The sequence below is a fragment of the Odontesthes bonariensis genome, chromosome 12 (assembly GCF_027942865.1).
Source record: "Odontesthes bonariensis isolate fOdoBon6 chromosome 12, fOdoBon6.hap1, whole genome shotgun sequence".
In the NCBI taxonomy this organism is placed as follows: Eukaryota; Metazoa; Chordata; class Actinopteri; order Atheriniformes; family Atherinopsidae; genus Odontesthes; species Odontesthes bonariensis.
Window position 1 is genome coordinate 27,646,487 of NC_134517.1, and position 12,988 is coordinate 27,659,474.

The 12,988-nt window shown below is 38.2% G+C and overlaps 1 protein-coding gene across 3 annotated transcripts; it reads left to right on the plus strand.

The window, feature by feature from the left end:
- Nucleotides 1–499: 499 nt before the first annotated feature.
- Nucleotides 500–12,181, plus strand: spopla (speckle type BTB/POZ protein like a). 3 transcript variants are annotated; one of them, XM_075479936.1, is made up of 12 exons: nt 500–668; nt 1,848–1,927; nt 4,710–4,828; nt 5,616–5,737; nt 6,028–6,179; nt 6,306–6,433; nt 7,305–7,482; nt 8,187–8,242; nt 8,442–8,564; nt 9,593–9,735; nt 9,831–9,884; nt 10,665–12,181. In XM_075479936.1, the coding sequence occupies exons 3-12, from the start codon at nt 4,751–4,753 to the stop codon at nt 10,807–10,809; spliced, it is 1,179 nt and encodes a 392-aa protein (XP_075336051.1). In that variant the 5' UTR covers nt 500–668; nt 1,848–1,927; nt 4,710–4,750; the 3' UTR covers nt 10,810–12,181. The 3 variants fall into 3 exon arrangements, with proteins under 3 accessions (XP_075336051.1, XP_075336052.1, XP_075336053.1); XM_075479937.1 differs by lacking the exon at nt 500–668 and adding an exon at nt 681–947; XM_075479938.1 differs by lacking the exons at nt 500–668; nt 1,848–1,927; nt 4,710–4,828 and adding an exon at nt 4,835–5,227.
- The last annotated feature ends 807 nt before the right edge of the window (nt 12,182–12,988 follow it).

Sequence of the window (12,988 nt, forward strand, 5' to 3'; positions counted from 1 at the left end):
TATATTGTAGCTTTATTTGGAGTTTAAGTATATTAACTTATTGTCCTTTTTGGAAATGTTGGACAAAGATTGCACAATAAATTTGAGAATACCTGCTTAAGAATGTTGCCTTGAGAGACACCACCTCTTTGGAGTTACTTGTGTTCCGCAGCAAAAGAAAAAAAACCTCTTGGTGGAAATGCCTTTTTCCATGTTACTGAAGTGAGTATTTTATTGTCCAAGTTGATACGTTCAAACTACTGAATTATATTGCAAGCTGTATTTTGTGTAGAAATAACAAATTAGGCCTACCATATTCATGCTTTTTTTCTCCTTTGTATCTTAGCATACTTAAATAATCAACGTGTAAACTCTCAAGAGTAACTATAGTAGCTCTTACTCAAGCTAAATAATATTTCTTATTATCAATATTACTATTATCATAGTAGATAGGGTAGGGTAGCGTATGAACGTTGTCTAGATTTCGCGCGTGCGCAGTTTCTATATTTTCTAGCCTGTTTAGCTACAAGCCAGCTAGACAACTGTAAGCTAGCACAGATAAATTAGACAAAGAAAGCTTGTGAAGAGACTGAATGAAAAAGAGTTCAAAGTGACGGACGGTGAAAGGAGCAAGTGCAACACAGAGCTATATGCGTTATACGATATATATGGAAGTATAAAATTGAAAGGTACGCCGTTACCACGTCTTTTTAAACTTTTTTGTAAGCAGTCAGTGCAGAGATTAGCCTTGGCTAGCTGCTAGTTAGCTGATGTTGTTTTTCCCTCCAGCAGTTTGTACCAAAGCGTAAGGGTTTACCCTAGCTTGCTTAGTTAGCATCCTGTAGTAGGGAACAGCGAAGGCCTTTTGTTTTACACCCGGTATTGCGGGGTTTAAACATCATGTTACCAATTAAACTTGATGTAGCCTTAACTCGACTGTAATGCAACTGTGGAGTAAAAATACCAATGTAAGTCTGACATGTAATATGTGTACAGCTTTATTGCTAACGTGTTGTTTGTGAAGCTAGCTGATCACTGTTCGCTGTCTTTGCGGTGTAAAGGCTAAATTGAACTGTGATCCTGCTAGCTCGGGCTTGACAAAAATATGCATCACACTAAATTATGGATTCGCTTAATGTAGCGATTCTATTTATTTTAACTTATTCTCATTTAATTGACGAAAAATCGTGGAGCGGTGTGGATGATGATCTGGAAATTATTGTTGACACCTCGGCTCATGTTTCGCCAACAATGAGCTGTTGCTTAACAGTGTTTTCATTTTTATTCTTACTCACAGTTAATCGCACCCGCTTTCACATTAAATGGAATGGAAATAAATGTGTGCCTTTACGATACAAATGCGATAGTTCAACTTTAAGCAAATGCAAAATAGTTTCTCAGACGCCTGTCCGCATAGCATCCTCTGTTGTGTTTAAGGCGATGTTGCACAACTCCAGCTAACATGTTAGCCACACAAAGTTGCAGGTGAATCTCGAGTTAGCTAAACTATCCGGCTGACTTATAGGACGAGCTGTCACTTAGCGACAAGGCTGTACAATAAAGAGGCAAAATTCAATTAAGTGCTTTAGCCTAAAATGCTAATATGTGCTGACAAACTGTTATCTTGACATAAGCTGATGTCCAGATTTTAATAACGTGGCATTCACGATTCATTTGAAAGTTGTTATTGTGTAGATGTCGCTGTAATGGCAGTTTTCATCGGGTGGTACTGTTGGTTATCACCTTTGGTGATCTGATAGTTCATTATGAGCATGGTGGGTTGTGGGATGTTAGTGGCATAATGACAATTAAATGTTTTTTAAAGCAGGACGATTTTCAAGGCCTAATGAGTGTTTTTTTTCTTTTAGACTGTAGCATGAAGATGGGGCCATGAAGGATTCTGTGACTACATAGAAAAACTTCTTTATATATTTCAAGAATTGGAAAGGTAATAAGGCAGATTTTAATTCACTATTGATGCTGCATGTCTCACGTGTTGTGTTTAAATCAATAACAGGTTTAAATGCCTGTTATTGCACTTTTCTGCACGGAACAGTAGTTGAACTTGTAAGTCAATGCAAGATAATGTATGTATCCTAAAAATCCTGCAAAATGTTTCTTGTGTGCTCGTCGCAGATTTCAAAATGCAAAACACGAGATGTGCTTCCCTGCATGGTCATAGTTGCTAATTTTCTTACCATTTAAATATATTTGGCTTTTAAACTGAATATTTTAAATGGAGAAAAACAGAAGGAGAATTAGTTGTATATGAGTTTCCCAGAGAACAAGCGCACAAAAAAAACCCTAGTTATGTGATATTTGTAAATGGTTCAGTTTTACTCAAAGAAACAAGTTTTCTCACAGCTGGACACTAATTTCCGGGAAGTGAGCTCGTAGAAGAACATTAGTTTAATCATTGTCATTCGTTCTCTGCCTTCATATTGTTTTGGCTTTGGGACACTTTCCCATTGTACCTAAAGTTGTTTGAAATTTCATGTTGGTGTGTAAGAGATATCAAGATATTGTGAGATGTGTTTACCTGTTGTCAAAATGTATGTGGCATTCTTTAAAGAGTTCAAACATTTTAAGTGTGAGGGACATTTTAATCTAAGATGGCCTGAAAGGTTTCAGAGATTTTGATATGAACTTTAGGAGAAAGATTAAGTTAAACATCATGACATTTCAAACCAGAATATGTCTCCTTAATGTCCCGTCTGGCAGTTGTATGAAACATGTTGTGATTTAGCACTAGTAAACGCGGACCTGTGAGTATAACAGATTTGGCCTTTTTCTTTATGTTGCTGTTATAAAATGAAATTTGTGCTGCTGGTTAGGTGAAATCAATCCAACGTGTCTGCTTGATAAAAGGAAAAAAATATTGGCCTTTTTACTAAAGCAATTTTTATTTTATTTTTTCCCTTGGAACATGATATGCTTAAGATGTTCTTACTTAATTATATCCTTTAGTAATAACCAATTCATAGAATCTTCTTGATGACACAGGTCATGTACAAAAAGTTTTCAAATTGTGAGAAAATCTGTGCTCATGATCATTTGGGATTAGCAGGTTGCCCCATCAGGTAAAACGTTCAGATTATCCAGACAGATAGCACTCTGAAGCCCCTCACTCATTTTCCTTTTAAACCTGGGACCGATGCGTCTTTGTTGCGCATCGTGTCATGTGTGAAATCGCAGCGTCAGAAAGATGGGGGCGGGGGTCGAAGTTGGTGCACGACTGTTGCGTCGCTGAGCCGTAGTCACGGACGCAAAGCCATCCAGCCTAGAATGTTCAATCATCCATTAAGCCGGCATCCTGGAAGGCGCCACTCTAACCAATGGTCGCTGGTTTGATGTGTGAAAGGAAACAGCAATGCAGAGCTGTTCTGCTTCCGTTTGGCATGTGTGAATTATGAGGAGGAACAGCGGCGGGTTCACAGAGATGGCTTTTTTTTATGGCCTTCATCTTGCTAGTGTTGTATTCACCCTGAGATCACTCTGATTTCCTTTTAGTGATATTTCAAAAGCATAAACTTTGACAAAATTTCCTATTGATTTGAAAGTATTTTCTAATTTATCTCGGGGCCCCAACAAAAATTGTTATGTATTATATTATATGATAATAAACCTGTATAATGTTTATTATTATCTATTATATATATTTTTATTATCATTATACATTTTCTCTTTTGAATAAATAAGGTACTTTTCATGTCATGATTGTTCATTTTCTGCTAAATATCTACACAGGAAATTGTCATGAAACCCAACTTTGAAAGATCGACATGTTCTTTCCAAACAATCTTTCTTGGTAAAATGTATTGTGCTACATTTCGGTGGAAGCTTGAAATTGCCCTTGATAGGTGTGTAGGAAGTGAAAATGGATAAGAAAGAATAGTACATCCTCCTTCAACTTCTAACGGCTTGTCCATAATGATGTAAATATTATGTCAAAACAGGATAATCAGTTCTGGAAATGACAGAGGTGATTATCTGACTATTGTTAGTTTGTATAGGAACTTCCCTTCTGTCTGAGCTTTCCTAAAAGCGGGGGAGCTCTCCTATAAACCTTTGGGGGGGAGGGGGACAATAATTTAGGTCCTCAAATTCATTGTTCAACAAAGGGATCTGAAGTCACTTTGAACAATTGATGTGAACTCAAGCATGATGGTGATGATGATGTGACAGTGAAAGGGATGTCATCTATTTAAGCTTAGTTTGTGTATAGTTGCACATTTATAAAAAATAAGAAAAGAAAAATTCTTAAACCCTAAAACTGAAAATCAAACGCCTACCAAAATAAACTAACATCCAAATAGTTAAACAGAATTGTGAAGTGACAGAAACTGTGGTCTCTAATCCATGTTTCAGTGGGTGTTCATTGTTTGTTTTTGTTTTCTGAAAACTGTAAAGGAGTTTATTACACAATAATGTGGATGTATCTTCAGTACCGTTCCATTGATTAAAGTCTGTTGTTGAAAGAATTCTTTTTGTTGCCTCTGACCTCATAGTTAAATCGATTGCCAAATGTGGTGTCATGTTTCACAGGAGCTCAGATTGTAGTGCAGGATTTGTCACAGTCGGTTTAGGGACAGGTGCAGGCTTGTTTATGAGAATTTAGCCATATTGAATATACTTTGCCAAACGGTAAATGACTGTTAAAATGGGGTGAAATGTAATGCTGTTAATTTATGCAAAAAAATAACATAATTGTTTCCCTTTTGAACCGGCAGTGCTTTTAAGGACGTGAGTGAGTGGTACCTCAAAGCCAGTGATGTCACGGGTTCCCACCCCTCCTCCTCCTGGGGAGATGTCAAGTGGACCTGTGGCAGAGAGCTGGTGTTACACACAGGTATGGACATAAATGAACACAGTGGATCATATTCTACACAGTGGGCTTATAGATGTGGTCCTGTGTCAAATGAGAAAGAAGATTATATTGTTTGTTACCGTGAGCCGACCTCAGTATCCCAAAACTGAAGCTGCTAAATTGGACTCAGTTGTCATTAAATTTTTTAAAGCAATACTATGTAACATTTCTACCTTAAAATAACAGTTTGAAAAAAATTGTGCGGCTAGAATGAGTTTTAATATTACGATTGGCCTGTCTCCTATGCCCTTCGGGGGTCTGAGTTGGAAAAACTGCGCTATGTAACTTTGCTGGACCGGCCCGGGAGCTGAGCGGAAGTACTTCGACTTGCTTTCTGGCACACCTACCGCAAAAACAAATAGACCCCTCTCACGCTCCCAGGTACATTTGATTACTCTTACCTTCTCGGTCGACATAGCTTGCACCTTCTGACTCCTCGCCGGTTCGTCAACAAACGTGAAAGTGAAAGGGTGTTGTATTTACGACACTGTAACCGTACATTACCTCCAAGCCTGTAGGGGGAGCTCCATAGTGGGCTTTTTGAGAAGTTACATTGTATCGCTTTAACGTACACCTCCAATTTTCCTGCAGCAACGTACAGTGTTAAATTGCTGTAGTTTAGAGTGGATAAATGACATGTAAAGTATTAATTTTGAAAATAGGCCACTTATAGAGACTTTGGACATTGTTGGTGGTAATTTTATTATTGCATTTTAAGGTTTAAAAAACTTTGGTTTTATGTTCACCTGTTTTATCTTTTTGTTCCAAGGTCAAAGTTGTGAAGTTTTCTTACATGTGGACCATAAACAACTTTAGTTTTTGCCGAGAGGAAATGGGGGAAGTGTTGAAGAGCTCAACCTTCTCTTCTGGCCCTAATGACAAAATGAAATGGTCAGTACTCAAGTTAAGAAAAAAGTGACGGTTAAACTGAGAAAAACTTTTAAATTTGACAAGTCTCAGTTATTTTAAGTTTATTTCTCACATTTTTTGTAACATTCAGTTACTTTGATTGTTGTTATTTGTTTGTTTTCCCCCCAAATATCAAAGTCTTTGTTTTATATGTGATAACTGCAAAACGTGTATGAAAGGAAAAGAAAATCCCCCCAAATGGATAAAATAAGTATGGTCTTCCAAGAGTTTGCATCATAACTGACGTGCATTGTTATCTGTTTACTTGCCAGGTGTCTGCGAGTCAATCCAAAGGGACTTGATGATGAAAGCAAAGATTATCTGTCATTGTATTTACTTCTTGTTAGTTGTCCAAAAAGTGAAGTCAGAGCAAAATTTAAATTTTCTTTGTTGAATGCGAAAAGAGAGGAGACAAAAGCAATGGGTGAGTACAATTGGTCCAAAAATCTGTCCTTTGCATCTTGCACACTGTATTCCTTTTATACAATTAGCCAACATGCAAACACAAAAACTAATTTAATGCTTATTGTTATTTATTTTGGGGTTGCAGAAAGCCAAAGAGCATATAGATTTGTCCAAGGCAAAGATTGGGGCTTCAAAAAATTTATACGGAGAGATTTCCTCCTCGATGAAGCTAATGGACTCTTACCAGATGACAAACTCACCCTTTTCTGTGAGGTAAGTGTTCTTTGTTACTCTTCTAATCAATAAGGGTTTGCAACCTTTGTTTTCAGTAATGCTTTAAGATGTACCAAAAAAGCCACGCTTTCCTCACTGATTTGAATGCCTTTTTTCATTGATTAGAGAAGTAGGAACCTTTCAAACTGATGTCCAGCTAATTAAGTGTGTTCCCTCAGCTTCTTTTATCTATTTTATATGAGAAGATACCAGTCGCATAGCACCAAGCTGCTTCTATCTTCTACTTGCCCTGAAAATGGTTCAAAAGTACTTAAAGAAGCCATCAAAATCAGATCTCTGCCGTATTGAGTTATTTATTACCCATAGTGTTGCCTTTAATTGAAAAAGTCTATGAACTCGTGACACTTTTACACTTGAGCGAATGCTGACTGGCGGCACATTGTTGGGATTTGCATTGAATGACATTTTACTTTTAACAAAAGAAGCTTCCCTGCCTCACGTTTACAATGAAGCTTGTTTTTGAAAACTGTTTAATTTAAGATGTCAAGAAAATGATCTTTCAAGGGACAAGTTAGATGAGGTGTCAATGTATTTTGATGTAAATGCAATTGGTTGAATATTGCCTGAATTAGTGTGTGCCTGCCTGCAGTTCCAGAGAGATTTAACAATTACAGTGAAATTGCCACTTTGATAAACAAATTACATTTAAATTAAAGACGCCTCTTCTTATCAATTAGGTGTGTCAGAGAAAGTAATTCACTTTGGTTTCAATTGGTTGTGTCTTTTGTGAGCCGTGTAGGTTTCCTCGTCTGGAAAATCCACTTTTAAAAGGAACAATTTAAAGATGAATTGCACTGATGTGTTGGCTTTGTGAGACTGCTCCAGTTATTTCTCTACAATATATTCACAGGTTAGTGTTGTCCAGGACTCGGTGAACATTTCTGGCCAGTCCAACATGAACATGTTGAAAGTACCGGAGTGTCAGCTCTCTGACGACTTGGGAAACCTGTGGGAGTGTTCACGCTTCACAGACTGCAGCCTCTATGTGGGAGGGCAGGAGTTCAAAGCCCACAAATCCATCCTAGCAGGTAAGACATTCCCGACTCGCAGAACTTTGGCAAATAACAACAGGATAGGAGCTTCGGTAGTGGCACTAGAAAGACACATCTATGCTTCTTCTTTACGGCCTCTTGTGGAGAGTCATAAGCGCTTTGAAAGGCTAAGGAAGGGTCTCTGTGCCTGGATTGATTTGTAGCGGCCTAGTTCTGCAGTGGTTGCTAATCCACCCCACTACCACTGCTTGGCCCCGCTTGACCTAGATGACTGCAGGACTCCAGGAGATTGAGAGTCTGCCTCTCTCCTCCAGCTCATCTCGATTAGACACGGTAGCTGCAGCAGCGTTTAAAGGGGAAATGCTGACAAAGTGGCAGTTATATGAATTGTGGAGCATTTTTGTACGGGGATAGTTCAGTATAGATTTACATTTACTCATTTAGCAGATGCTCTTATCCAGGTGGACTTACAAGTGAGGAGTGACATTCAAGCTTCAGTACAGTAAGAGACCCTGGCATACATGATTAAGTATTAAATCTAAAGGACAGACTGGGAGAGAAACCTTTAGAGGTGTTAGAAGATGAGATGAGTCCTCAAAAAAAAAAAATGTATGGTGGCGAGGAATGTCTCTACTCTAATATCACAACTTGGTGAGCTGACAGAATTGCTTTTGATGATGATGATGTTGACTCGTTCTTTGTAAATGTAAGTTTATTTATTTGTTTAATTGTTTTTACAGCAAGGTCACCAGTCTTTAATGCGATGTTTGAACATGAAATGGAAGAAAGTAAAAAGGTAAGAATAACTGATAATGATTGTACAAAGTCTCTCTACTTTTACACTTGCTGCATAGTCGTGGCTCCAAATGTGTAAACATTTGAAATGAATGCTTACAGCACTTTCATGATCAAAGTTAACTTCTTTTGTTCTATGAGTTTAGATGCCATCATCTTATGAGTTGTAAATCTTTGGTTTGTTTTTATTTGTTCTGCAGAACCGTGTTGACATCAGCGATGTGGATCCAGATGTCTTTAGGGAAATGATGGGTTTCATCTATACAGGGAAGGCACCGAACCTGGAGAAAATGGCAGACAATTTGCTGGCAGCTGCAGATAAAGTAAGCAACTATGGAGTTGACAATTGTGAGAAAATGTCTGATGAAACCTGTTCCTCCATCAGTTTATTTTTTTTAACAGCAGAATATTATGTTTTAATCATTTCTGATTAGATGTATTTATGTCAATTTCTAATTTAAATATCTCTTTATTTTTGATGCCGTTATGTTCGAACATTTCCTAAATGTGTCACATCAAGCTCGTACTAACATTAGCCTCTTTAAAACTGAACAGTGCTGAAGCAGTAATGTTGTAGTATTACCATGGGCAGTAAGTAACCTGTTTCGCTGTTTAGAGCCTCTAACTGCTCAGAGAGTGGACGGGGAGAGAGCATTGCATGCGAGTCAATGAGGCTTACTGTGGTCTGTTCTGTAATCATGCAGCTGTTACCCTGCGTCTAATACGATATGATTTCAGTATGGATAGTTCAGATTTGTATCTTTATTTTCAGTCTCCCCATCCCTGCCCATTCAGAACAGGGTTATGTGCGACATGTACATTTGTAACACCTCTTAGACGGGAGTAAATACAGCTCTTCATATTGTTAGATGCTGGTTTAAGTTAACATAAGTAACTGAGGGATATGTTTTCTGTTCTATGGTTGCATGTACCAATATAGAAATATTCTCTCCGGTTCATACAGAAAAAAACAATTGTGTAGCTGTAGTTAAAGTATGAAAAACCTGTTTTGTTACAAAGACAATTAAAAATCCTAGGCATCAATGTACAAAGAGAAATGGCAGAATTAATTTATTACAAGCGCAGCTTTATGGGTGAATCGGGGAAGATGATGGCTTCATCCCCAGAATTTGTCACTTCTTCAAAACTTGAATCTTTTTCAGTGAACAAAGTGCATTAGGATTTGTTGTTCTGATTAATGATTTTATAGGTGAATTTTACTCTGTTTTCATGGACTGTTTGGAATAGCTGGGACAGAACCTGAAACCATGGAGATTTACTGTGCACCCAGTGTTTAACCGCTGCCTTCTGTGTTGCGTCCCCCGTCCCCCCTCCCTCATCCACACCCCAGTATGCTCTGGAGCGTTTAAAGGTCATGTGTGAAGAGGCCTTGTGCAACAGCCTTTCGGTGGAGAACGTGGCAGACACCCTCATCCTGGCTGACTTGCACAGTGCAGAACAGCTCAAAGCACAAGCCATAGATTTTATCAACAGGCAAGTATCGCAAAAAAAAAAACCTCGAGTGATAAATTCCTGCTGCCATTTCTGTTTACCAGCCCTGAATGCTTACCTTTATCTCCTTGCCATAGGTGCAGTGTCCTGAGACAGCTGGGCTGTAAAGATGGAAAGAACTGGACTAGCAAGTATGTAATTAGCTGATATATGTGACACAAGATTAATAACACACTCTTATCTCTTTCCCCAACCAGATGCATTAGAATTCATTGTTTTAGTCCAGGAAGACAGAGTTCTATTTGCCTTTTCAGTTTGAAGCCCCATATCTTTGTATCCAAGTTATTAATAGACTCGTACCTTGATAAACCGCGGAAATGGAATATTTGTACGACTCTAAAAGACGGGAGGCGGTTGCTTTGCAAGTTTCTCTTGCAGATGATGTAGTGCAGCGTTGCAGGACACCTTGAAATGTTGAACTTTTTTCTTTTTGTTTCTATGCGCTGTAACAGCATTTTAATCAGTTTCGTTTTATCCACATGCACAGAAAGTACTAGAATAGAAAAATACTTTATTCATCCCCCAATGGGGGAAATTCAAATTAGTCAAGTAGCTCCAAAAAATTAGAAATATTTACAATGATTGTATATTAGCAACAACAATAATTATACCAATTCTAATAAAAATATTACTACTACTACCACTACTAATATTAATAAATGACTAAATAAATAAATCAATCAAAAAAAATAAAGCAATCAATTTGAGAAGAACTCAGCAGTCACTGTTAAAAAACCTTATGGCTGTGCGAACACAAAGTGAGCCAATGAGCTTTTTTAAATTTATCAACCAACTCTCAAATCAAACTCCTTATTTGCTTTGTCATTACAATCCCATTTATGTTTATTGATTTTTAATGTGCAGATTATCATGTCTGAGAGTTGACTTCATTTTTTTTTCTGTGCTTACAGTCATGCCACAGATATAATGGATACTGCAGGCTGGAAGTCAATGGTCCAGTCCCATCCTCACTTGGTAGCCGAAGCCTTCCGCGCCCTGGCTTCAGCACAGTGCCCACACTTTGGTCCTCCACGGAAGCGTCTAAAACAGTCCTGACTGCCCGACTTTGCTCCAGGACTTTACTGGAGGTGAGAAGCATGGGTTTGCAAAGGAAGGACTAGTGAGGTTACCACTCTTATTTCCACCAAAACTGAACACACTTGAATAAAGAAGAGTGGCGCTTTCTGGCCAGATATGTGGGGAGGCTGGCACGTGGAAGGCTGACATCAATGGATTGGAAAAAAAAATAGATTCAATTGGTGTTGCTTGCTTGCTTTGCTGCCCCAGCTGAACTCTATTCAGCCAAGGTAGCAAGCCAAGTTCTCTGCTACAGTTTTTTTTTTTTTCCTGTAATATTCAAAATGGCCTTAATATATCTGCCATTGCTCTGGACCTGCTCTAGAGTACTTCGTCTATTTTACTCTGTGCCTGCCTTGTCACAAAGACCAGGCCTCCTGCAGGTTGCACTAGTTCCCATGTATAGTCATTTTGATATGGAGTTCTATAGGAACGTAACAAAGGTTTAACTAAATGGGAAATATTATATATTTGTAATGTTTAGCCCGTTTTGTGACTAGACATTAAGAAGCATGAACACTCAGTGCAAGGTCAGTTCTTTACACTTTTTAAAAGATGCATATGCCCCATATTGATGGCACCATTTCTATGTAAATGACAGTTAAACCATCTTCAGAAGACCAATGTACAAGAAAGTCTGTTCTATTGCATATTTGTGTGGGAAAAGTGGTGACCTGCCATTATTAAAACCAGTGTCAATTCATGTAAGACGAAAAAGTGTCGACGCTTTGGCCCAAATATATTGAAACATTGGAAGTATATGGAAGAACAAACTCAGTCTCTCATGGAACAACGTATTCCAGATCATACATCTGTGAACTGTTATAGATTCAATTTTGCGAATTTGTTTCTTTTAATATTGCCAACTCGCAATTTATATATTCAGTATATTGTGGTTAGCTAAAAGTGGAGAGACTAATGCATGGTCATGTTATTGTCAAAAGAAATTGTCCAAGTACCAATTTTGTTTTTAACAATTTTTTTTTCTGCAGTTATCTGACATATTTGTGCAGAATGACATGAATTGAGTACGTGCAAAATTTTCCTCTAACATGCTTGGATATCCGTAGGATGCTGAGCATCACATCTACTGGCAATGTTATTGTGTGTTTGAATGGGAGGGGGGGGGGTTGTCATGTTTACTCAGTCCGTCTCGTATGTAGTGTGCAGTGACAGATACGTCGGAGGATTTTGTAAATTAAGAGTAGCGTCATTTTTACATGATATTACTCATCATTCAGCGTCACGTTGAGATGTTGAACCTTTGGAAGCAAAGAAAAAAAGGGGTAAAACGATGAAGTTGTTGTCTGCAAGAATGCCTGCATTAACCCATTAAAACATTTTTCCAGCAGTCTAAAGTGTCAGGATTATTATTTTCATTTTTTCATTAAAGTCAATTTGACACGAGATATTATTTTGAGGAAGGCTGATGATTAGCCACGATTAACGCTCGTGTTAATGGATGTGGATGAAGGGCCGAGGTGACTTTCTTTTTTTTTTTTCTTTGTCCTCACCCTTTCTTTTTTTAAACATAATTACAAAACAGGTCCACTGTGATAATCAAAAGGAAATGTGCTTAAACTGCGCTGGCACACTACCATGTTAAATGCTGAACCTTTTTTCAACACATGAAAGACTTTTTCCTCTTGTTTTATGTGAATGCTCGGCACTAGCTCTAATTAAAGTGAATGCAAAAGCCGCTCTTTCCTGCGAGAAGACACGTCTTCATCAGCAGCTTGCTGATCCACGTCCGCCCCTCTCAGCACAGATCCTTGGAAAAGGCCTGATACTATCTCAGGCTTTAAGACGCCTCTCCAACCTTTTATCTTCTTCCTTCGCTTCCCTCCACGAACTGTAATGTTTTCTTCTGTGGCGCTGTCAAAACTGAAACATTCCTCCATCATTTGGATTGTGGGAAATAAGCAGTGCATGATATTGGCAACTGATGGTAAAGTAAACCATCTCTGTAAAGAAAATCACTTAATTGTCTAAGCATAAATGATGTGTTGAACTAATTTCATTTCAAAATTAGTGCGTAATAGCGCATACTATTACTGTTGAGCTATAAAAAGTGAAATGCATTTTAACATTCCTCGCGGTTTTCCAAGGATTGGGATGAGTGCAGCAGGGAAGCGTGGTGTGACTTGATGCTGGAAGA